Raw genomic sequence first — 24860 nt, forward strand, 5'->3', positions numbered from 1 at the left:
GCCGCGGCGCTGCGCTGCGCTGCGCGCGGCCGTCGTGCGCCGGAAGCGGCGGCAGCGGCGGCGCTGAGGCGGAAGCGGCCGTTGTCCGGGGAGACGCAGCGCGGCCGGGCGCCGGGAGGGCCGCGGCGCGGCGGGGATGTGGCGGCTGGCGCTGACGCTGGCCTGGCTGAGCGGCGCCGTCCCTGTAGGTGAGGCCGGAGCGGGGGGCGGTGGGCAGCGGTTCGGGGCCGATCCCGGTCCCGCTCCTGCTGCTGGGAGGTGGAAGCGGCGGCCGTGGCCTGCCCGGCTCCGTCTCTGACGCCTCTCTCCCGCCGCAGGAGGCGCGGCGGAGCCGGGCGGCCGCTCTCCGCCGCGCCACGCCGAGGGAGGCTCGCCGCCGGGGGGCGGCCGGCCGGCGCAGTACCGGACGGCGGAGATGGCCGACGCGATGCTGGGCAGCGGGCTTCCCGCCGAGCAGCCCGGGCTGCTCTCGGTGCTCCCGGCGGAGCCGAGGGACGGGCCCGCTCCCGCCGCGGCCAGCGGCGCTTGCGAGGCTGCGGCCGGCGGTGGGGAGTGCGGCGGCCCCGCGGCCCCCTCGGCTCAGCCTGGCGCCCAGGGCCGCGAGCTGGCGGCGGGCTCCCCGGTCGTGCTGGAGACTGTGCTGCCCGCGCCGGCCGAGGAGCCCAACGGCACCGAGGGCGCGAAAACGCCCAAAGTGAACTGCGAGGAGAGAAACGTCACCGGCGTGGAAAACTTCACGCTGCAAATCCTGAACGTTTCTCAAGTAAGCAAGCCGCTCGGTGCCCCGCTTCGTGCCGCTTTGAGCGGCGGTGGTGAAAGATGCGATGTCCGTGCGCTGCGTAGGTGTCTTTTGCGCTTCGACTTACTGAATTGCTTTGTGTGAAGTTCTGTGCGTTTAATGATTGTCTGAGCAAGAAGGCTTTTCAGTCTTTCTGAACAGAAATATTGGAGGTGCAGCTCAGTCCGCATGCCTGTGCGTGTGTCTGCCACGTGTGTGCCCGTAGTGAATTGTCAGCTTGCACGGTGGGCAGGTTGGTGTCTCTCTGAAGTTATTAACGACGCTTATTCCTAGTGATAGTGTCTACTTCCGTTTTATTTCTTATAACGGAGAGAATTTTAATTTTAAAAAAGCATTAAGTATGCAGCTACTTGAGAAATGCTGTCAACTCTAACTGCTTGCTGAATGATCCCTTCTGTTGTGCAAGAACTCTTAAATGTTTAATTGTTTGTGTCTGTGTTTGTTCTGCTTTCTCTAAGGATCTGATGGAGTTCTTAAACCCAAACAGCAGTGACTGTACGTTAGTGTTGTTCTACACACCGTGGTGCCGCTTCTCTGCCAGTCTAGCACCTCATTTTAATTCCTTACCTCGAGCATTTCCAACTCTTCGCTTCCTAGCCTTGGATGCATCTCAGCATAGCAGGTAATTCAGGCTTTCTATGCTCTCTTCTCAGTTTATTTCCAATAGCAAGTTTTGAATTTTAAAAACAGGAGTGATTTTTTTCTGAAGCTGTTTAATATAAATGGTTATTTGCCTATTTTATTTTTGGCTGTGCTGTTAGCATGTTTTTAGCACTTGACAATTTTACCGTAAACGTGCAAGAAACATATTACTATCTCAGTAGGTATAATTAAATTGATAACTGTGTTCTGCTAATTCATTTTGGGACTTCATTAGTCAGAAGAGTGTTACGTATCCTCCACACTCCAGTATATCCTCAAATAACAAGGCTAAGACCCATACAATACATGTGTTTATGGTGAAATGACATGCTGATCCAGTGCTAAATCTTGCGTTGTTGACTAATTCAGCAGTAAAGCGTTTCCCTAATACCACAAGAAGGTGGTTGTATGTTGTTTGTTATAAAGTGACAAATTATAATAATAAAATTGTTATTGCCTTTATTGTGATCTCTTATTTCTTTCTTCAGTGGATTTATTTTCCCTCATATCTTATGTTTGCTTTGTGTCCATCAGTTTATCAACTAGATTTGGAACTGTGGCTGTACCCAATATCCTCCTTTTCCAAGGTGCTAAACCTATGGCTAGATTTAATCATACGGAGAGAACACTGGAAACACTGAAAGACTTCATTTTTAATCAAACAGGTATGTAAGTCAGCTCTGATGAAGAACAGGAATAGAAAGAACAGGATTACCTCTTAGCTCCAAACTGAGCTTTTCTCTCCCTATTCTTTCTTATTTTAAATAAGTTTCGTGAAGGCCCTGAGGGGACCACCTGCAGCAGAGGTTCATTTAATCGCTTGCTTTAGTGAGTTGGATTTCAGGGCATGCTAAAAGCAGACACTCAACACACTGCTGGAGGAGACAAAAGGATGATCTGTCTGTCCTCACTGTGAGCTCACAGTCAGACAGCTTTCTGGGCTTTCTGTGGTGTATTCTCCTGGGGGGGGGGGGGGGGAAGTATCTGGGCCAATGACGGCCTTCATTAGAGGCCAGGAATTGTTATATTTGCTAATGTAGCAAAAATACCAACCCCTTCCCCTCACCTCCTTAAAAGAGCTTGTGCTGCGGAAGAACAGAATGAACCTTTTCCAGTATCACAGTGTTAAGAAAATACACGTATACGTTGATAGGCTTTTAATTCCACATGAGTAAACTATATGGTAGACACCTTAAAATATAAGGACTATCTCACCAAAATTCTAAGTCTAGCTGTGCATGCACCTTAATTTGAGAACAGGAAAAAGTTCCAACTTATTTGTATTAAGTAATTATTATTGATGTTGATTAAGTGATTCTCTTTTCAGGAATAGAAGCTAAAAGGGATGTGGCTGTGACTGAGGAAGACTGGGAAGGCCCTCTGCCTAGTGTTCTGACAAAAGGAATAGATTGGCTGCTCCTGTTCTCTTTGCTCTTTCTGGCTAGCTTTATTATGTACGCTACTATTCGAACTGAGAGCATTCGGTGGCTAATCCCAGGACAAGAGCATGAACATCAAGAATAATTTGAGATGCTGAAACAGGGACAGGATTTCTTGCTTATTTGTAAAGCAGGAATTTGTATGGACTAAAAGTATGAATGTTCAAATATTCATATTCAAATGAACTGTTGAATTTGTTGGTTGTAATTTATAATCTTGACTGAAAATCTGCTTTTTTATCAACTACTGAATTTGTAAAAGGCAAACACATGATGGTTAACATGGTAAGTAAACAAATATGAAAAGATATTAACTAAAAATGTATTTATTACACTGCTAATTTGCTTATTTTTAATGTACCTTAATGTAAATGTGATACAGTTCTACTTTGCTCTTAAGAGAGGTCCCTGTGCTTTGTAGATCAATTAAGAGTTCTACAGCGTATTTGCTTGTATATGTGGCATTGCTTGGCAGAGGAGTAGAGCTGCTTCCATTCAGATGGAATCTGGGAATCTTCTTTTGTAAAACCCACAATTTCTGTATGGATGACGCAGTATATACAATGGAGTTGGGATGTGTTGACCCACGCAGATCATACTCATTTTCTGGCTTAGGTATCCCTGAAATAGTAAAGTGTTAAGGGATACGTTAGTCCAGGGTGGTGGTACTAAATTAGTTTGATTGTCGGGAAAATGAAGAAAAAGGTGCTTTAAAAATGAGCGTACGTTGAATGATTTCATTGTCTAAAAAGACAGTATGTATTTGCTTTGCGCTTCTGGAGGCGGTCATACCAGCAATAATAAAAACTTAAAAACTTGTACGATTCAAGTCAGGATGACTATTTCCCACCTTTGGTATTGAGATTAGATGCTGTTTATCTTGTTTACTCTGGTCCGTGAGTTCTGAGTAACAGTTGGACTTGCGACGGTGATTCTTCATGAGATTTAGAATAACTTCTAAAGCTCAAGCCGTTGTGTATATGTGTGGGAGTGGGGGTGTATAACGTATATAGCACTTTCATATGGAATTAAATTGCATTTGTGAGCTTTACCTTTAATGAATTGGGTTTTTAGCCTAACTTTTAAGTCGCTTGCTCACAAGACTACAAACGCAGCTTTTGAAGTATGGATCACCAACCTGAATTAGTGAGACTAGTTTTCAGATTTATTTGCATTTATGCTAACATGTTTGCTTGGTTGGAAAGTCTGCAGCTGAGACTACATAAAGAATTGATCCAGCTTTTAGTGGTCACTAATATGGAAGACCTTGACGAAGGTACAGTCTGCTATATTGCATGTTTTTTTTGATTATTTGATGGCATAGCATTTATGTGTGTAGCGCAGGCTTGCTCTAAAACCCTGGTATGAAGCTTTACAGTGGAAATTGAACCAAGAAGGAACAAGTACAGTGGTAAGCTGTGTTGCTTAACAGAGGACTCCTATTCCTACAAAATAGTTCTTTTGTTGTTGTTTTCCATAACTTTCCAGAGAAGGAAGGGTCAGTTCCTTTACTTGTGTGTGTTAAATGGCAACTGCACTGATAAAACTTAGATATTATTGAGGATAAAGTTAGAAAGTGTTCTTTTTAGTAAGACTCCAGATTTTGAGGGATGAACTGGAGAGCTCTTTCCTCTTAGCATCCCTGTGGCTTCAGAGGCGCAAGGGTGGGTTCTCCCCGCCACTTATCTCCCTCGATACCTACAAAGAACGAGTGAGGCCTTTAAAAAGAAAATCCTGCCGCCTCCGCTGTGAGAAGTGACTGTTTCAGCGCCGTCCTTGCGGAACCGAAAGCGGATTTCCTTGGACGAGCGGCAAGCGAAGCCCCGCAGACCGGCCCGGAGCGGGGGTGGCGAGACCCGCGCTCGCTCGCGGAGGCGCCGCCTCGCCTGCGCCCTGGCCGGTGGCGGCGGGGGGGGGCGCGGGCTCCGCCCGGGGGCGGGGCGGGGCGGGGCGGGGCGGGGGCGCCGCCATGCCGGGCTGCGGCGGCGCCGGGCTGCGGCGGGCGCTGCTGGGAGCGCGGCGGGCGGCGGCGGCGGGCGGCGGCCGCGCCGCCATGGTGAGGCGCCTCGGGCGGGAGGGGGCCGCGGGCGGGGCGGGGGCGCCGGGCTCCGGGGCGGGGGGCGCCGCCGCGCCGGGCGGATCCGCGTCTGAGCTGGGCTTTATCTCGGCGAACGAGCCCCCCCCTCCACCCGCAAGCTGTGCGTTTCAGCAGAAAAATTCCAATTTGTCCTTTTTTATTGTTATTTTTTACACCCAGCAATAACTACTTGCGTATGCCAGTTTAGGCCGCTGCCCCTCAAACGCCCCATATCCTGTGCTAACCTCTCAGCAACTAACTTCATTTTTTCGTTCTCTGCTCCCCGAGCCCCTTTCAGGTGAACGTTACCCGTCGGAGCCGTGGGGCGGGTGCCCGGTGGGCCGCGGCCGCCGTCCCTGCCGCCCGGCTGCGCTCCCCGACCTGGTCGGCTATGCTCCGTTACGCGGCCCCTACGGAGGCGTTACCCTGAAAACGCACGTGGCACCTCATACTTTCTTTTTCTTCTTTTAATTGACGTTACTTCCTACTGCGTTTGCTGAAATCTCCGAACGTGGTTGTGACGCGCTTGAGGGAGTAACGCGGAGCACGGCCTTCGCGGTTTACGCCTAACCGAGGTGCTGTGCTTGCTGTGCCCCCGGTCCTGTGTCAGACTCCGTCCTCGCGTTTACGCGAAGGAACGTGTGATCTAACTGGAAGTCACGGCGTTGTCCCTGTGGCTTCTGTGGCCGAAATAAGGCCTCAGGAAGGCAACTGAAGCGTGTTTAAAACTAACCAAACAACATCTCTGCTGACAACCGGGAGAACGAACTTTGTACTGACTCCTGGTCCAAATCCTGGGCTCTGCTGTCTAAACCAAAACCGCCCAGAGCTTTCGTAAATCATCCTACTCGTTTCGCCTCTTGGCGGATAAAATAATAAATGTGAGGGCTGCTGTTAACTGTGGCAGTATTTGCACGTGACTGGGGAAAAGGCGAAAAGAAATTCAAACCCACAAGGTGTTGTCGTAGCAAACTAGCCGGTGAACAGCTGCTTCTTTATTCTTGCACATCGCGAGTTTTATTCTGAAGAGCAGCCGTCCTAAATTAGTTCGGTGTGGGGACTGTAAAGCCCACGTGCTAGAGCGATATATATCCTATTGAACCCGAACAATTGTAGCGACGCTGTTGGAGTGACTTCAGACTGCTTTTATTTATTTATTTATTTTTTTTTGGGTCCCTTATTACTGGTGAAAATTTTGCCTCTTGGACATCACCGAGGCCTCGGCAGGTCGCTCCTCAGCGATGCCTGCGCCTTTGCTGTTGTCCTCTCAGGGGCGAACACCTGGTGGTGAAGAGCAGCCTCAAAGGCCTGGCCTCGGCCAGCACCGGGAGCAGGAGCTTGCGCTCTGGTTTGGCACGCAGCACCACCTGGTGGCAGAGGGATGGCAGCAAAGCCGCGGCCGCAGACCTGCCTGCGCATCGCGCTGCCTGCTCGGAAACGCTCGTTGTACGCCTTCGCGCTGTCGAATGAGTCTGTAAGTGCAGGGCACAAGAAAGTGGCTGGAGGTTAAAGACTGGCACTCCTGTAAGGAAATAACTGCGCGTGTAACTGCCAAAAAAAAAAAAAAAAAGCAAAAAAAAAAAAACTTTCAACGGAAGAGCTTTGCTTTTAGATACTTGCAGACCTTCAGCGCGTTATTTGAAGTCCTGGTGCAAAGTTGCTCAGCGGCTTTCAGTAAGGTTTCACCTAATTGTGATAGCCTACGAATATTTATAAAGGCTAAAGCAAACTGAATTTTGCTCTACTGGGGAGAAAACTTCTTCCTGTTAAATTATTGCATTTATAAAGTGAATTTGAGACCAGTCTGTTAGAATAGACAGTCTGTAATTAGTCACTCATACATTTAATCTCAGTTTCTAGGAAAAATATCAAACCTCTTCCAAATAACCTGTAGACCTTTCTGTCTTCAGGCCTACTTTTTTAAGCACCGATTTAGATATTTAAGCAGGTAGTGTAATCCGTTAAGTCTGTGCTCCCATTGGGTTTAGAAGGACTCATTTTGCTGAAAATTGGACATATGTTTAAGTGCTTTGTAGACTCAAGTGCTTGTATCAACAACTTCTGACTGCATGTGTTTGTATATTCATTTTTTTTTTGTTTTGTCAGTGAAAAAAACCTTTCTATTGCTTTTAGACTTCTGTAATGCTTGCTATTTGTAAATCTATTCTTAATTCCTTAGGAAGAGTAAAATACAAGTTACCTGTAGTACAATCTCATTTTATATGCTGTTTCTCTGTTTCAAAATACAGATATTTCCCTGATATATCTCTTCTAGCCTCATGTAATTGTACATTTAGTGCATAATATATGCAATCTCTTAACTACATGCATTTTGCTATGTATGGAAATGAATTCAAGTGTCATAGCATCTGGATAAATCAGATGAACAAAGTATAGGATACAAGTATGCTGGTGTCCATGTTTGGTCTCATAAAAGAGTCTATCACTCCTCTATAACGCTATGTGAAAACATATAGCCAAACTTAATGGACCAAACAGAAACGATGTTTCTTGGTGGTTTTGAGTAATGTGAATTATGCTGATCTGTGAAATTCTAAAAAGTAACAAACCATATAGTGAATTTTCCACCTCTTGTTTCTTGAACTTTTACATTTCTACAATACATAACAATACAATACATGTGGTTTTCTTCTTGTTGTATAAAAGAGAACCTCAGCCTCACTTGTGGAATGTTTCTTTTTTTTTCTTCTTTTTCCCCTTAATAGTCTTCGCAGTCTCACTGGTTGACAACAGAGGAAAGGAACCAAGTTTTACTTGATCTTAAAGCTTCAGGCTGGTCTGAGTTAGGTGAAAGAGATGCCATCTACAAAGAGTTCAATTTCAAAAATTTTAATCAGGTAATTATTGTTATATACCACTTTTAATATAAAGGAAGCGTAAGTACTTTAATTTCCATATGATCCTGATGGGAAACTATCTATATTCAGAAATTTGGGAGCGTCCTTTTGAGGCCAAACACTGTTGGACTTGCTTATGTGGATTGTTCTCTGATTCTGATCTCATTAGGTGGAGTAAATAATTCCAATGCTGTAGCTGTATGGTAGGTTTATTGTAATACTACAGTTTCTTAATTGTAATATTGGGGTCAAGGTGGGGGTCGGTACTATGGGATTAGACAAATAATATTTGATCTTGTTGGTTTTTTTAATAGCACTCCTGAATTAATGGTAGAAATACTTAGCTGTTGGATGGCATGGTTCATTTTTGTCTGGGAAGAGCTTGAAAAAGATGAGTAAATGTAAGAATAGAAACTTTTGGGAAATAAGGGGGGGAAAGTATGATAAGCTTCACCTCCTAAACAGGAAGGCAGAGTTCTGATACGTTTCTGAATGAATTGCAACAGCTAATCTTGCGCTGTCTTTGGTACAGTGGATTATTGGTTAGGCCTCGTTAGGTTTATATTTGTAGTCGGAACCCTGAGCCATAATACAAACTCTCAAGAACATGTCTTGGAAACCAGTTGCAAGCTTGCTTTGAAAATATTGACGTTTTCTCGAGACTTACGGTCAGCTACGTCCTAGTTAGTTAAATATTTATTTCCAAGAAAGCTGGACTTCTGATGAGTCAAGAGACTACTTGAAAAAGTCATGTCTCAAGAACTAGAGTTAACCGTAATGAATGTCTCTATTTTATTGCAAGGCTCTGAATTTGTGAGTTTGTGTAGAAAAATGCCCTGTTAATTTCCCAAAACTAAAACTAAGAATAATATTTATTTACACCTTTCATATAGCTAGTCTATATAGCATGTTTAGATTCAGATTTAAGGTCATGTTGCCAAAAGGTGAACGTTTATACCATGTGGTTGCCATCTCAATTGTATCTGAGCGCTATCCTCTTTTGAAAGTTTGCTCTAGTGTGTGTTAATTCTGCTGTTGCTCTTCCAGTCATTCTGTTACTTCAGGCGTTTTTGGATTTTCTGTTCTGGCCAAATAACAGTGAATTGTGAATTAGTGAATGCTAATGATCACTTTTCTTGGGGAGGAGGGGAGCAATGCAAGACCAATTTTCTTATAGTATTGAAAAACAGCCTCTTTGTGAAAGTGGATGAAGACAATTCCCATTCTGTTTTATTTCTGACAGAGGTGCTCTCTCAAGGGTGAGAGGAAACATAGGATTCTTTTCTCTGCTGCTGGAAGGACATAGCAGAACACCAGACTGGTATTTGTTGGTGTATGTTGGGACTAAGAGTGCACTGTGAACTGTTTATTTACATGGCTATGCTTAAGCTCAGACAAAGATCTTTAGGAAATCATAGTGAGCTAGATAAACAGCAATTTGCAACGCTGATTCCCCCCCCCACCCCCGTTTCAAATAGTAGTTGTCATAGTAAGGAAAGCCCAGGCAGTAGAGGGAAGGTGAGTGAAGCACTCCCAGGCTGTTCTGAGCTAGGTAAAAGAGAAAGAGAAAACAACTGCTGAAAAATGAGCTCACAAGCACCACAGTGCTGTTCGAGAACACGTACAGACTCCTTGGTGCATTCTTTCCTGGATTGCACTTTAAACCAGAAAGTTAATATAGAACAAATTAAACCCTATCATATTACAAATCACGGGGCAGCAAAGGAGAGGAGTCCATGAGAGGGAGCTCACATGAAGCCTTGGTGACATGACAAGGTAGCTAGGAGAACTGGAAGAACTGAGGGAGAACAGCGTGTTTGACCTTGATGAGATAGAGGAAACACGGAAGAGTTGAGATTTCAGCCTTTAGGCTTGGAATATTCGTGGAACAGCGTTCCTGCCGGGGCATAGTCGGAGTCCTTGTTGGTTCAGCGCAACTAGAAGTTATTTTTTTAAGAGTTAACAGAAGATATGTTTGCACGCTGTAAATATGTTAAATAAATCATTTTGATCAGATGGGTTTAGGCAGTGCTGGCAGACAGATCAAGAAACGACTCGGTGTGCCCCACCAGCAGATAGCCAGAAAACCCATTGCTTCAGCAAAAAATGAGAAAGTTGATTTTTTTGACTGTAGGTATTCAAATGTCTTCCTAACTTGAAGACCAATAAAGAACATACCAGTATAGGAAATCAAGTGTATTTAAATATACACATTAGTAAATTGTTATGGATTATACGTTTATACTTCTAGTTTGTATCTTTTTAGAAATGGTATTCTTTAAAAAAAAAAAAAAAAAAAAAAAAAGAAGAAGATTGCCACGTCCGTTGGTTGGAAGAGACTGGTACAATCTGTGTTCTGTTCTTGCTTGCCCTTCGCAGACCTTCTTGAAGGGAGAGTATGAGAACTAGGTCATCAGAAATTGGGGACTGGCTTCAAAACTTACCTTTTTTGTGGCAGCGCTTGGTACGTCCAGCTGGGAAAACGAGCAGAGAGTGGATTCTCTGTGTAGCTCTAATTAAGATCAAGGTTATATGGGAGTATCTGAAGGTAGCCTATCACTTATTGATTTTTAGAAAACAGAGGAAGTGTCATCATTCGGGGTTGCAGAGGGTGGAAGCTGTTTGTGGTATCATAGTCCCAGGGAAGGGCTTAGTGTGTGATTCCCAGCTGCGAAATTCAGAGCTGGCGGTAGACAGCAAGTATTTGTCTTTTGGAAAGTTGAAGCTGAAAGTGAATTAAAATGAACTCATGCATGTGTATGCTTACTGAAGCTTATGTTTATAATATTCTAAGTAAATAATGTTATTATTACAACTTAGGGAACGCGTGACAAAAATGGAGCTATGTACCTGCTTTGTAGTATGGAAGAGTTTAGTCTTGTAATGAAAAGAACAAACCTTTAGGTACAACTTCTTTTGTTTCATGCAATAAATCTTCTGTTTACAGTATTTAAAGTGTGAGTATTTAGTAAAAGTCAGAAAACTGAGAAATATAATTTCCTTGGTGATCTTCATTCTGCCCTTTTACAGATGGCATAAAATCAGGTGTGTAAAAAAAAAAAAAAAAATTGAGTTAGTTGAGCTGACACGAAAGGTATTTCAGATTTATGTTTTGCAGATGATATTGGTATGATTAATGTATTCATTGCATTTTTTATTGCTTCTCACAGATAATGTTCATGATGCATGGAAAATTCTGTGGCTTTAAAATCGATGCCAGGTTTACAAAGCCTGTGTATGTCAACAGATGTTAAGAATATAAACACAACTTTTATTATAAAGTTGTGCAAATGTGTAGACATGAACTTGGTTTATGTATATTATTTTCAGCATGAGAATGAAATGAAACTTCTGTGAAACGAGAGTTATTTAGATTTCTGAAGCTTTCAGGCGGAGATTAGCTTGGTTAAAAGCGATCAGAAATGGGCTGCCTTCTTAGTAACTGACAAGCTAATGACACTTCTGGCTTACAGAATTATTTTGTAGCGCAGAGCTTAAAACTGCTGATGCTGTTTGTTATTTTGAAGATACATTTTCATGAAAATGGGCTTTTGGGATACAGTTCTCTAAAACAAGTTGGCAACTGGTTTGAAGTCCCGATCTAAAACCCTTTGTTAATTATGTTGCTGTGGGTGCCTGGCACGTGCTCGTCCTGATGTCCTGGCCAAAACAGTGTTCACCCTGTACTCAGCGGCTTGGTCCAGGCCTGAAAGAGAAGTGTCTGATGCCTGAAAAGACTCGTTTCTCACCCCTCAGCTGAACAGCTCCGGACTGAGGTGTCTGGTTCCTCTCCCACTGCTGCATTATTGTTGCTCTTATCTAGTCGCTAACTGCAGGAATAAACACAAACACGACTGAACTCCAGAGGAGAATGCCTTATCCTCTGCAATAGCTATGTTTATCATCCCGCTACATCAGTTCCTCCTTTATCTATGCTTTATTGTTAGCAGTTGCATGTATTATTGATACTGCTTCATAGCATGTAGGCAGCAACCTGTTAGAATTGTAAGGCTCTTACTTCAAGGAGTGTTGCTTAGGTATGCTTACTTAAGACATCCCTTGCTGAATTACCTGTTAGAGGACCCGGAGACCTTGATGAGATTGGAGACGTGATCATGTAAGATAATGTATGGAGCTGCGGTACTTTTCCTGGAAAGCGTGCATTCAGAAGCTCTGACTATACAGTTTAATCTCAGTGAATGGATCCTGCTGTACTCTTAAAGACCTCTTTACTTCAGCAGGGCTTTGTTGGAAGGACAGGTCTGACTGTGAGGGTGAAGCCTAGGAGAACTGGAGTGGAGGAGCTCAAACTGGTCTCCAGCAAATCTCAGAATCCTGAGATGGTTCTGGGTGAAGACGAGCCACCATGAACGTTACAGCTACATCAGAGTTTATTAAATTATCTTTTTCCTTGTCTACAGGTGTGCTTTCCACAGTCATCAACAGGCAACAAGGCAGCAAAACCCAGAGCTAGTGTCACAGCCTGTTTTCCTCTTGTGTTTTTCCTCTGTTATTCTTGTTCTCCTTTGTGAGCTGGCAGAGAATAGATATCTGAGAATCTGGCTTTTAAAAATGTGCTGTGGAGAACTGTTGGGGGAGACTGGAAGAAGACAGAAGTTATCGAGGCTTTCAGGCAACTTTGTATCACCAAAAGGGCATGTTTTAAAGCCTGTTAATTACTGTTTCTGTGCAACTGAAACAAACTGGTTATCTTCCAGCTATAGAGCAAGCAGTTTTGTTTCCAGTCTGCCAAAGCTAAATTCAGAATGATGACAGAAGTATAGTTGGCACTTTCAGACTTTACCAATAAGTTTTACTAATTATAGTTCTGAGATTCAGAAAAGAAACTGCACATTGGACAAATGTTTGAAAATCAGTAATCTAGGAAGGGTAGAATTGATATCCTGACCTATATCGCAGGAATTTCCTGGAGTTTTCTCAGTATTGCAGCTCACTAAACTTCAGGAGGGGAGTGATCATGCAAAGGGGACAGACTTAGCTTAAAATACAGAATTTCTGCTAAAAGCACTTTGCCTGCCTGTTCTCACAAATAGTGCTTACAGTTAATTCAAAAATTCAGTTGGTTTAATCACTGTGCACGGGGCCAATCTATTTTTTTTCTCACCTGTCTTTGTAGTTTCTTGCATGGGTTGTGTGGACAGACCTAACAACTGAGGAGAAAGAAGTAGTAATGCAGAAAACTCCCCTGGGAGTCTGACAAATGAAACTTGAGTTTCTAGGGATTTATTCCCCCTGTCTCTCTTTGCCTTTACTCAGATACCTCCATCTCTTCCTCATGCTGTTCCTCCAGCTTCCTCGTTTGCCTGGGCTGGGCAGGAGCAGGCACCAGGCACCATATATGCTGGCTGGTTTGCTTACAGACCAACAAAGAAGAGCAGCATTGAGCCCTCAGTTTGAGTCCTTCTCTATCCAACTGCTAATTTACACCAAATTTGCAGGAACATCGTAGCTTTGAAGCGTCCGTGTTTCTTGTCAAATTTGGTTGGATTTGACCGGAGGGTTTAGGGGGCAACTGCCTGTGTGACTGCGTTTCCTTAGGTAATCATGCAAAAGTAGAAAATGCAGTTACAAATTACAAAGGTGGGCATGTTTGCTGATGGTCAGGTTCAGTATTTAGAGCTGCTTTCTTGTGTAGGATAATTTTAAAATGAAGGCTTTTATAACTTCATGTAGCCTATTTCCAAAAAAGGAAAGTATTTGCCTAAGTGTATAAGACCTCTAATGTCATATTAGAAAATGACAGGAAATGAAGTGCTTAAAAAATTTTAAAAGTTATTTTAAATACATTTTCTGTTTTGGTGACACAGATGGTAAAAGATGAGGATGAGCAGAGATGACAGTAAGGAAACTCTTTGGAGGACTTTGTGTAGTGGGAGTAGAAGCACACGGGTTTTGTTGGAAGTGTGGAACCTTGGTTTTCTGAGAACGTATTTAAGAGACGGGCAAGAGCTCGAGAACTGTTAACTAAGTAATTATTCTCACTTCGCATTTCCCTTCCTATTTGCTAGCTGTCTTGCTTGAAATCCAGAATAAAATCTAGAGTAAACGCTCACAGAACACATTACTATAAAGGGTAGTAGATGCCTTTTTTTTTTGTTTCCTCTCATTGAAACGCCAGCTATTTTCCTTTAGCTGTAGGAAGACATGCTCAGTTTTGTCCCTTTAAATTTTTTGGGGTTATATATCATGGTTCTAATACGGTTATATATCCAAACTAATTCAGTAGGATATGCAATGAAATTCTTTCTTTGTTTTAATCATCTTACTTGGTGAAAATCCCTTGGCATGGGTCCTTTTCTTTAGGTACCTTTGCTTTGTGAAGCTCTTCAGGACCATTCATCACGTTTACCCTGTGGAGCTGGAATAGCGGGGGCACACTCTTAATGAGTTAGTGCTGTGCTGGTTGCTCCAATCACTTTAGCTTAGTTTAACTTACTGTACAATAATGCTGAGCGTGTCTGAATGTAATCTGTGTCGATACTTCCTTTTCTGAGTCCCGGCACATTGCTTTGTCTTCTGTGTTGATCAAAGATTGGAAAATTTGTTTTTATATGCGTAGGCAGTGAATTTCATTGCTGTTTTATGTACTTAATCTTTTGGCTGTTTGGCTGAAATATGTCTACGCCTTTTACGTATTGAAAACATAATATCCTTTAACCTACAATCTGCAGAGTTAAAATGAATTTTATTTAAAATATTCAGTTGTGGACCACATCTCCAGCTTTTTATATGCCACAGTGGTCTTGTTTTTTTTTCTTCTCCATTGTCTGATAGTGAGGTCATTTTCAGTCCTCTGAGAAATTTTATTCCCAGCCAGATGCGGGCCATATATTAAAAGTAGCACCTGTGGCTAATATCACAGCAGCTTACCATAAATTTACATGGTAACTAGGATTATATCTGTCAAGACTGTTAAAAAATGTCTAGATTTAATTTGATTTCCAGTATTGAAGGAGCTCTCCAACATTTTGCTTCATAACTATATTTTAAAAGTTAAAATCACTCCATTGTTAAGTTTTATAGCACTCCCAGTGCCCATTAAGTTGATTTGTTAAATGGAGGTCAGAATAAAGCAAGTTGGCTACATTAGGATCGGAAACCAACCCATTTGTGACAAATTTAGTCCTCGCGTGTGAATCTTCTCAAAGCCTCGGTACTGATTGGTTTCAGGTGTAGCTTATGTCAGTTTTGTTTAACCTCAACGAGTGAACAACATGAGTCCGTTATTGTCAGTTATGCTAACCAAAAGACAAACCCGTTTTCATTTGTTTGGGGGGGGGGGGTTTGGTATTTTTAATGTAATGTTTGACTGCTTGCTCCCTCTTTTAGAATTTTGCATTAGATTACCTGTTGAATGAAAAGAATTGATTTTTTTTTTTTTATCCATCTAGGTAGGTGCTGTTTTTCATATAGTCTTTCCTAAACTGCTTCATTTTCCATTATCCTTTGAGTCCTCTCCCATATGCTATGATTTGTGCACCTGCAAAGTTATGAAAGTATTTCTTTTGGTAGTTATGTTGTTCACTAACTTCCCTGCGTTTATGAATACAATAACTGATTTACAATAAATCAGAATTATTTACGAGTGGATTTACAGAGTTGAGAAAATCTTTGTATCTGAAAATAATGAATTTCTGGCCTATCTGCCTGTTGACGTTTTCCTTTATTAGAAACTGATAGTGAAATTTTCGGGACTCGCAAAGGTTAACTCGCAGGCTAAACCAGAGCGAATGAACTGGCTCAACTGGCCCAGAACTTAGCATAGTAAAAATATATTATTCCTAGATGATCACACCTTCCTCGAGTTTATACTTGTGATTGACTTAGTAAATAACACTCTTGCCTCTGAGTCAGGAGGTCAGTGGGTCAAGTTCCAGCTGCGGGACCTGGACCCCTTCTACCTCCCCACGTCCCTGCATGGCACCGGCTCTGCGAGGCTGGAGAGCTCAAAGCGTGCAGGAAGCTAAATGAAGGTCCTTGGGAGAGCGTTCGATTTGAAAGCTTAAGATTCTTCTTCCTTGGCCTTAAAAGAGAAGGAGATGACGGTAGTGGCCAGGTCAACATAGCCTGTTTCCAATAATAATTCCAGTTAACTGGCAACCGGCGGTTTTTCTCCTGATGAGAAATACTCTAAAGTTATAGATAGTCTGTTGTGATGGAAATATTTAATCTGTTCGCATCTAGGCAGAAATTAAGTCCTTGGAGCTGGGAAGTACTGGATTTATTTCCTTCTCATGGCCAGCACGGCTGGCGGGGTACGAGAACACACGTGAAGTCAGTCTGTGCTGCAGAACGTTTTCAATCTGATGTTTTAGGTTTGCCAACGTTTTTCCTGTTTTAAAGGTAGGTGCCTTAGCACATCAGCGGCCCTGTCTTTTCAAGTCCTTCACAATTTAGCCTTTCCTCATATATCTGGGTAGCTATATTACTCTGAACCCTGCCTCATTTTCACATTATGCCACTTATGCCTCTTTTAATCAGATATTTCTTTGTTGGATGCTTCTGCAGTCCTAGGGAACCGTTGCTTTATCCTCCAATTCCTTCCTTAAAGCTTGGCTATTATGATGCACATGAGCAACTTCTACCGGATACAAGTTAGGCAGGTGGCAAGTTGCGATTGCTCCTCTTCCTACTGTCTAGTCTCCTGTCACCTCTTTGGCTAGGGTCTGTGCGCAGTGGATCATAGCGCAGTGGAGTCCAGTCTGTGACAATGCCATTACAGTGTCAGGGTCACCATTACAATGTCGTCATTGTGGTACCACCATTGTCAGGCTGTCGGGATTATTAGAAGTATCACAACGTTAATGGTATTTAAATAGAATCCTTTTAAGTTGAAGACTCGGGGTGGGCTTGTGTACTTCCCTTTCTTTAGGGATTGGTTTGTTGGTCAATTTTATTTTTTTTAGATAAAAGTAAAACAATGTTAACTCTTCCCTCTGACTCTTGTCTTCCCTCCCCCCACCCTAAAAACGCCCTTTACTACTTGATTAGTAAATGTTAAGAATTTTGACCTTGCAGCTGTAATTGAAATACGAAGTAGAGGTAAAATCCAAGATGCCACTTCCTAGGTGTCTTAGCAGTTGTGCTTGCATCAGTTTAATTTTTGTTATGACTTCTCTGTGCTTAGGAAGAGTAATTTTATTGGTGAACTCAGCCCTGTTTCTCCTCAAAGTAAGCCATTTGCTTTTTTGTAATTTGTGGGGGAAACTGCATCTCCAATTGCTGGGTATGCCACACTGAGTAGACCTGTTGTTTTTAGATTTAAGCAGGCCACTGCTCTTAAGGCTGTCCAACTGATCTTTGGGCTGCTCTCCAGTTGGCTCTGATACAAATGCTCTCCTTAAAAGATGGATTTATTATCACTTAAGTAAAAAATATTACAGCATTTTCCTTATGCTTATTTCATGCATTAATCTGAATAAAAATAAATTATTTGTCAATGCCTTTTGGATTTCACAAGCATTCTTGTAGATTTGGAGAGAAGAAATGTTTCTCCTTTTTTCAGCTATACGTAATGCACAAATGACTTTATAATGATTATTCACTCTGTTTGAATTAAACTGGACAAACTATATATCAGCCACACAGACGTACTAAAATAGAGCAAACATGAGCAGGTCAACTGATTTTTAACTAAAGTTTGGACGCTTTCTTTGTTAAACTAACTTTGGCAAATGTGGTAATGGTTTTGAATTCAGCTGGACCGCTTCATTTGGGAAAATGCAAATAAGATTTACGTTGCCTTTTCTCAAGATGGTCACTCAGAACAATTTCTCTTACCTTTTCAGTTCAGGAAACCTCATGCCTTACAACTTTATGCCTTAAAATTTATTTGTGTGGAGGTGCTGGAAGGACTCTGATTTAAATGCAAATAGCACATCTCTCCAGCTTGGCTATGTTTAACCTTTTGCATCCCCTTGCTTTTGGAATAGTGCCTGCCTACGTTTTAAAACTGTAAAGAACACCAGCAGTTCTCACTTTCTAGTTGTCCCCCTCCAAAAAAGCGAGAAGGAAAAACATGCTTTGGGATATTATCCTCTGCAATTGTAATTAAAAATGGACTCTGGCTGCTAGAATAAAATAAAATAAAATAACAATGCACCTATTTAAAAATTAACCATTACTTGCCAAAAGCACATCAAACCCACTTAGCGGACATCCGTTAATCCAGCGGTTAGCTGTTGCAGGCTTTAATGCACACTGTTTTACACGTTAACGGTTTTGAAGTTCCAGGCCAACGGTGACCTTTCACATCTGCTCCTTTCACAGTAGGAATCTCCACTTACTGCTTCCTGTCAGGATGGATTAGAGTGACAAAGTGCAGCGCTTGTGCTGGCTGCAATTTCGTTTTTGATCAGAATTATTTCTTTCACAAACAATCACATTTGCTAAAATGTTACATCTGCTCTGAAAAGCCACTGGCAGACCCACAGTTTATCAGTGTGATGTGAGTATAATTTTTCATTTGTCTTTCATAGAGCTGTAAACCAGCTCCAAATAGGTTTTTTGGGGGGAGAACTTCCCTTTCGCCACCTCCCCTTCTCTCCGTTGGCCGTTCTCTTCCTTTAGTTTTGTTGGGCTCGGATGAAAAGTTGCTTACGTTGTGAGAAGCACAAAGTTGCCTGTGATGTCTTTGAGGGATTTGCATGAAGCTTTTGGTGAAGGACGTGTTGTTCGGTCAGGAGCCAGCGTGCTAACGCGGGGCCTGGGTTTGTTAGTGCTGAGTCAGCACCTTGCTGGTTTGCTTATTTATTGCTAAGGGTGCTTTATAGGAAAATGTTTTATATTCCTCGGTGCAGAGGGGAAGGTCCTGATTCGTTTCATGCTCGACTGTGATTTTTCCTTGTGCTGCAGTGAGAATAAGAGTTAAACACGTGCTTGTGTATTAGCAAGATGTGCCTTGTTAGAAGCATCTTTGTGCCATGATACGAGGAGTGGGTGGTTTTAGCGAGCAAAAATACTGTTAGCTTTACAAGCTCGGGTTGTTGTGTGTACGCATGCTTCTTTTAATGCCTAATCTAATAAAACTCCAGAGGTGTACAAAGGGTTTCCCTTATTTCAGGGTGTGCTCATTTGAATTTCTAAAGGAAATTTGACATTGGTCGGAGGACTAAGAATTAGTATTTATCTGCTTATGTGAACCCATCTATCCATTTCGGTAGGCCCCATGTATAAAACGGTGTGGGTTACCCAGAGAAACTTTTATATCTTGGTAAACAAACAAAAACCCTAGAACTTTTCAAAATATTCCATGTCGCGTGTACTCTGTCGCTTAGAGGCCTGTGCTTAGAGCACACGGAAGGATTTTGAAGACAATTTAAAATGTTGAGTGTACGTTGTGCACTTCTATCTAAATCGTTAGTGATAAAGTGAACCAGTATTTTTAATGACGTATTTTAATGTGGCTCCCTTTGTCCATTTCTCCAATACTTGCTTCAGCCATTGCTCCAAATATTAAATACAGGAAATGAAGCACAAGCCTATGAAATTCGTGCAGGCTGCATATGTTTTGTTGCATAAAGAACGTTGGACATTATAAAAGAGGCAAGCTACCCAACTGATCAGGGTTTGAAGAATGTCCCAAAGAGAAACGTGTTGTCTGAGATGATATTCTCTCTCTGCTACTCCTCTTTCACAGGATCTGCGTTTTGTCTTTAGAATTCAAATAGCGTCTTTTTTTAGCTCAATGTAAAATATAAGCCAGCCTGCGCTGGCCCAGGTGAAACTCCTGCTGAGTCTACTGCATCCGCATATAATCTACAGCTACCGAAAAGGTTATACAAACCTTCTCAGGACTCATTCTGACACTATGGTAGGATGTTTTCAGCAGCTCAGTTGAGTGAGATGATTCCCTGCCTGGATCTGCAGTACGTGTTGCTCAGATCACTTTATTTTATAGCTTTAGCTCTTTTTTCGGCTCTGGCTTGGCCAAGAGGCGATTAGAGCACCTCGCTGAATTCCTCACACCTCCATCTTCAGTGATTCCTTTGTCACATGTTTGGATTGTTGACCTGGTGATGTATCTGTCTGTAAAAAACCAAACCAAAACAAAACAACTCACAGTGGAGTGGTAAGAGGATAGCCAAAGATGAAATGATCATGAGACCAGCTGCTTCTTCTCTTAATCCGTCATAAAGCAATGGCTTTCTTATCACTCTTTGATGTTTTCTTAGGATCATAAATGGCAGAGATTTAAAGGATTATCAGAGGCAGGATACGATTGCCCTTGGATACTCAGCAGAGAATATTTTGGATATTAAACGGGTGGTATGTGTAATCTTGGCCAAAAGACCAAGGAGAATTTTGTCCGAGTGCTCCTTATGTTATCAACAACATGCATGGCATGTGAACTTCATTTTCATGTCTACAGAATGAAATCATTCCTTTGAGTACAAGTGAAAAAGGAGCACTGGAAAAATAGCAGTATTTCTGCTATGGCCAAGTCGGTTCCATCCAAGATGTGGTGTAATGGGATAATGAACTTCCCTCTTCTTCGGGACCAATTCAGAAAAGCTTTCTATTCAAGAAAGCACCTGAGCTCTATAAAAGTCAGAGGATTTGAGCACATTTTTGAAGTTAAGCATTCACTTAAATTAATTCTCGTTTGGTCCAATTTCAAATAGCTTTATACTGTGGGCTGGAACTGTGTGATCCAGCATGTTTTAACATCCAAGGGGCAGAATATTTGTGCAATATGAAGCATGTAGGTGAGTAGAGTGACTTAACAGAGGATTCAGGTGCATGAATTCAAAAGGTTAGAATGAGGACTAACTGCATCTTATTACTAGTTTATTTTTATAGTGTTTTGTTTGAGGGCTTTATTACAGTACAGCCAGAGTTTTGATTTGCTGGACCAAACATTTATTTTAACAAGTGAAATTATCATTGTTCTTTCAGTTGCATGGCCAAGAGAGTTTATTATTTTAAGTGACTGATTGCTTTAACAGGTGCTCAGTTAATGGGGACTTCATTGTATTATTTAATGTTTTTAGGTAGGGTGAAAAAAGCTCATTTAAAAAAGTCATGTTTCTTTTAAATAGTCATTTTATTTGGTGTAAACCTCCTAAGTGCAACCTTTATATTCCATTTCTGAGCACAAAGCACACGAAAATGACTTGGGAGGTGGATGGAAGCAATATTTAGCAGACTATGTGGCTGGAGGATTTCTTCTGTGTCCTAGTTCGGTTCAGAAACCTGTGATTATTTTCTGCCTTTTTCCTACGTTGAGTCAGTAAGAGTACCACTAAGGAAAAGGGCAAGTGTAGCTTGATAAAGCTGGATATGGATATTTAAAAATCTGATTGAACCTAATTTTTGAATAAATAATATTTATAAGACTGCATTTACCTAGAGCATGAAGGTAAAAAAAAAAAAAATTTTTTTTTCAAATGTTTTTCTAAAAAGTTGATATATCACAAATACCGTCTGTGCAAATCCTTGTAATTATGCATGATTTTGGCCTCCTTAGGTTTGTTACTGAAGCTGCTGCAGAATAATTCATTTAGCAGCGAGCTATGGAAATACTGCTAAGTCTTTGCTTTTGTTCCCCCCGTCCTAAGTCTGTTGCCTTTGAACCAGCTGACATCTGATATGAAGTATTCAGTATTATTGGGCACTACATAAGGCACAAAGCTCAGCGGTCAGTGTCAGGACTACAGCTAAAAGCCAGCAAGGTCAGGATGGGTATGCTTGGTGGAAAGCATCTCTGTGATGAGCTTGTGGGTGCTGCAGCCCCCTCCAAAGCTGATGGCTCGCTAACGGAGGTGCCATTGTTATGGGCACTTGGGACCTTGTTCCACGTTTAGCTGCAACTTTAAATTTAGGACCTTTCCTTATTTTAAATAAGTCTTTACGGGCAACAATGATTATTTTTATGTGCCTATAAGCAAATGAATATATCTTTTAATAAGGCTGTACTGGGCCAGTGGAGTCTAGATAGTTTGAAATTTTCATCACTAGCAGGAAGAAGTTTTTGTGCCGGTTTATGACATCTCTGTGTTGTCTTACTTCATTCAATCCAGCTTATAAATCTTTTTGGTGGTACAGATGATTAAACTGGACATGAAATCTGTTCATTGGATCACTGTGCATATTATCTGCTTTCTGTTCATGAAATCCAGGTGCAATCACTTATTGTAATAAAAATGAGAATAGGAAAAATGATCCTAAGATAACACTGAGGCTGCTGGAAAAGTAAAAATGGGAAGGAAGAAGGTAAAAGATGTAACATGTTGTATCATATTATCACCAGTAAGAGAAAAATAGGTCCAAATTCAGCAATTATGAAAATACTGACGTAAGCAGGGTTAGAAAAGATAAAGGTGAGATTTGTCATGCAGATTGCACGTGAGTATATTTCACACATGAGTGAATGTGACGGGAAGATTAAAGCAAAGCAAGGAAGAAAGGTTTAAGAGCAGGTCAGTGCTTTCTACCTTACTACGTTAGTTGCTTTCCTTGCATTGATTCTCCATGTTCCTTGGGCTTAAGAGGAAAATTTGTACTTGTTTCAGACCTGTTGAGTCTTGGATGGGGCAAACTCTGCTTGCACCTGTTTTGTGCTAAACCTATGTCATGGTTTAGATCTCTGCTGAATTTGGAAGAGAAAGCCTTGACTCAAACTTATTTTGGAGAACTGCATCTTTAGTAACATCAGAACCATAGAGCTGCTAGGGCTGCACCTGGTCTAGATTGCACTGAGTGAATGTAAACTTGTCTTCGCTCTGAGCAGCTTCGGCTTTTTCCGGAGGACAGAATTCTTGAAATTGCCTTCTGTCATCTCCTGCCGCTCTTGACATTGTACCGGTACCTGTGTGAGAACGCTCCCCGGTTTAAGAAAGGCCATGCCTCAGAGCTCCGGCTCTGTTTGCCTCCATTTATTCTTCATGTTCTTAAAATTGGTAAATCATATGACAATAAACAGAAATACCCTCAATGAAGAGAGAAGGGGAAGCTGTTGTTTATCTGGTCAGGTGGTTTAGATTAGCAGTGATGCTGGTCTGTATTATGTTACTTTAAATCATAGTGTCCCAACAGGACATAAATTATGAAGATTGTTACAGTATGTTTCATCCAATGTAAGATCAACAAATTGGAATAATTTTTTTTATAGGAAAATCAGTGCTTTGGCAAGGTTATTGTTGAAGAATTTAATTTAACTTGAGCTTTGCTTGCATTATTTCTTAATATATAAAAACTATTTGCATAATGTATGAAGTATAAACATGTTCAGAATCAAAGGCAAGAATGCCTTTTCCAAGATTACATAAAGTGGCAAACTACTTAGAATAGATCGGTGTTTGTGCTTGTGCTGTCAAAAATGTTTGATATAGAGCTGGCGAGCTAGTTTCTTCACTGACATAATTGTAAACAAGTGTTGCAAGACAGAAACAGCCTTCTTTGTGGAACATAGTGTAAAGGTTTTCACATACTGTGGCAGAGCTAACGTATAGCTTGGAGTATGGAGTTTTCAGCTGTAATATGAATATAAATAGGTAACTTGGTTTTTAAGAGCAAAGTAACATTTCACTTTGTTATAAATAATTGTAATTATTTATATACGTATAAATAATACGTATGGGGGATGTGAGCAGTCGGCAATGGATTTCTAAAAGGTTGTTGTAAATTCAGAAGATAGACATTTAAGTTTGGAGTTGTAGGGGTTTTTTATTTTTTGTTCTTGTTTTTTTTTTTTACAGCTCCACGTTCCTTTTTGAAGACAGACCTGGCATCTTGGTGCATGCCTGTATGTCTGTAGTATTCTGCTTCCATCCTTTCCCATGATTTGCGTCTTTCAGAGTTATGAGTTGTGTTTTCCCAAAGCCTGAGCAAGGCTTGGAGAATGGGAGCGTTGGATGTATTTAGTTTGAGCAGCAAGATATTATTGAAGAGGAGAAAAAAAAAAATCACGCCTTGGATTTGCCAGGAGTTTTTCATGTCCAGGCCCTGCTTGTGGTCCACGTGCAGACTGTGCAGCATTGTTTCTTGGGCCCGGGAGTGAAATGGAGGTAATAGGGAAACTTGGGCAAAATGTGTTAGCCTGCTTCAGTGGCAAATGAGTTGTTAAAAGTGTGTAAGGCCTTAGGTCACTGTCCTTCCTCTGTTGTCAGTGTGCTGTTGTTGCTAGATCAGAGACTTGGCCGTGATCTTCAAAGAGGTTAGAGTGCCCGTGACTTGCTGTCTCTCGCACCGGAGCGATGGGGGACCCGGTTCTGTCGGACCGCGAGTTACCCTAAGCTCCAGGCAAGGCAGGCGAGGGACAGAGGTAGGGTTCCTCAAGACAGTCTGCAGCAGAGGAAGGTCACAGAAGGGGGTTGGATGATCGGGAGTTGTTAGGGCATGATTTAGTTGCATTCTTAAGGAGGATTGTCCTAGTATTCTTGGAATGATATTAAAAGGGGGAAGAGCAACAGTAAAGCTTTCTCCTGCTTTATGTCATATATAAATCCAGACAGGGCCAAAAAAAAAGGGAGGGGGGACCCAATGCCTAACGCCACATGGATTCAATTTCCCTGGAGAATATTCAGATAGACCGATGACACCAACAGAGGAGAATCCTAAAATGGCCACATAATTTTAAGAATGAATACCTGTCCTTGTCTGTTGCTCTCACCTTTCTATAAATATTAATTGGATTCCTCTTTTTTGTGTTTTAACCACGTTGTCGCTTTCAAGTTAATAGTGTGAAGTTATAAGACGATTTTGCATTTTTGTAAGGCAGAACTCTTTTTTTAATGGAGTTCATACAATTGAAAAGAAAAAACAAATGCTCTATTTTTTTTTTCTTGTGAGCACAGCAGAAAATGTCATGAGATTAAGTTAAACCCTAGGGACTTACAAAGCATACTTTAATATAGCTTGGCATTAAAGAGTTTTCCCCTTTATCTGCTGACCCATAGCTCCCTGTTAGGTAGTAATGTAAGCTAGATGTGTGAAAGCTTCTACAGCTTGGCTCTGACCCTTAACGATTTGAGTTTATTTTTGTGATAAGTGTTCAAACCGCTTGAGGAACCAAGCGGACGCAT

At 41.8% G+C, this 24860-nt stretch overlaps 2 protein-coding genes and 1 long non-coding RNA gene across 4 annotated transcripts in view; 2 read left to right on the forward strand and 1 right to left on the reverse strand.

The window, feature by feature from the left end:
* Nucleotides 1-55: 55 nt before the first annotated feature.
* On the forward strand, nt 56-3701 carry TXNDC15 (thioredoxin domain containing 15). Its single transcript, XM_068959293.1, has 5 exons — nt 56-188; nt 318-763; nt 1258-1421; nt 1976-2106; nt 2769-3701. The coding sequence occupies exons 1-5, from the start codon at nt 137-139 to the stop codon at nt 2963-2965; spliced, it is 990 nt and encodes a 329-aa protein (XP_068815394.1). The 5' UTR covers nt 56-136; the 3' UTR covers nt 2966-3701.
* LOC138069077 (uncharacterized) lies at nt 3191-5569 on the reverse strand. The gene is made up of 2 exons (XR_011143867.1): nt 5267-5569; nt 3191-3501 (listed from the first exon to the last, which is right to left on the reverse strand). It is a non-coding gene; the product is annotated as an uncharacterized lncRNA (long non-coding RNA).
* PCBD2 (pterin-4 alpha-carbinolamine dehydratase 2) overlaps nt 4861-24860 on the forward strand; it is a 28286-nt gene continuing 8286 nt past the window's right edge. Inside the window, exons 1-3 of one of the 2 annotated variants that reach the window (XM_068959295.1) lie at nt 4861-4936; nt 6229-6431; nt 7684-7815. In XM_068959295.1, coding sequence (XP_068815396.1) covers nt 6339-6431; nt 7684-7815 — 225 coding nt within the window. In that variant the 5' untranslated portion in view covers nt 4861-4936; nt 6229-6338. The remainder of the gene's footprint in view (nt 4937-6228; nt 6432-7683; nt 7816-24860) is intronic. The other variant, XM_068959296.1, reaches the window with a different exon arrangement.

This window comes from Struthio camelus, chromosome 13 (assembly GCF_040807025.1).
Source record: "Struthio camelus isolate bStrCam1 chromosome 13, bStrCam1.hap1, whole genome shotgun sequence".
NCBI classification, from domain to species: Eukaryota; Metazoa; Chordata; class Aves; order Struthioniformes; family Struthionidae; genus Struthio; species Struthio camelus.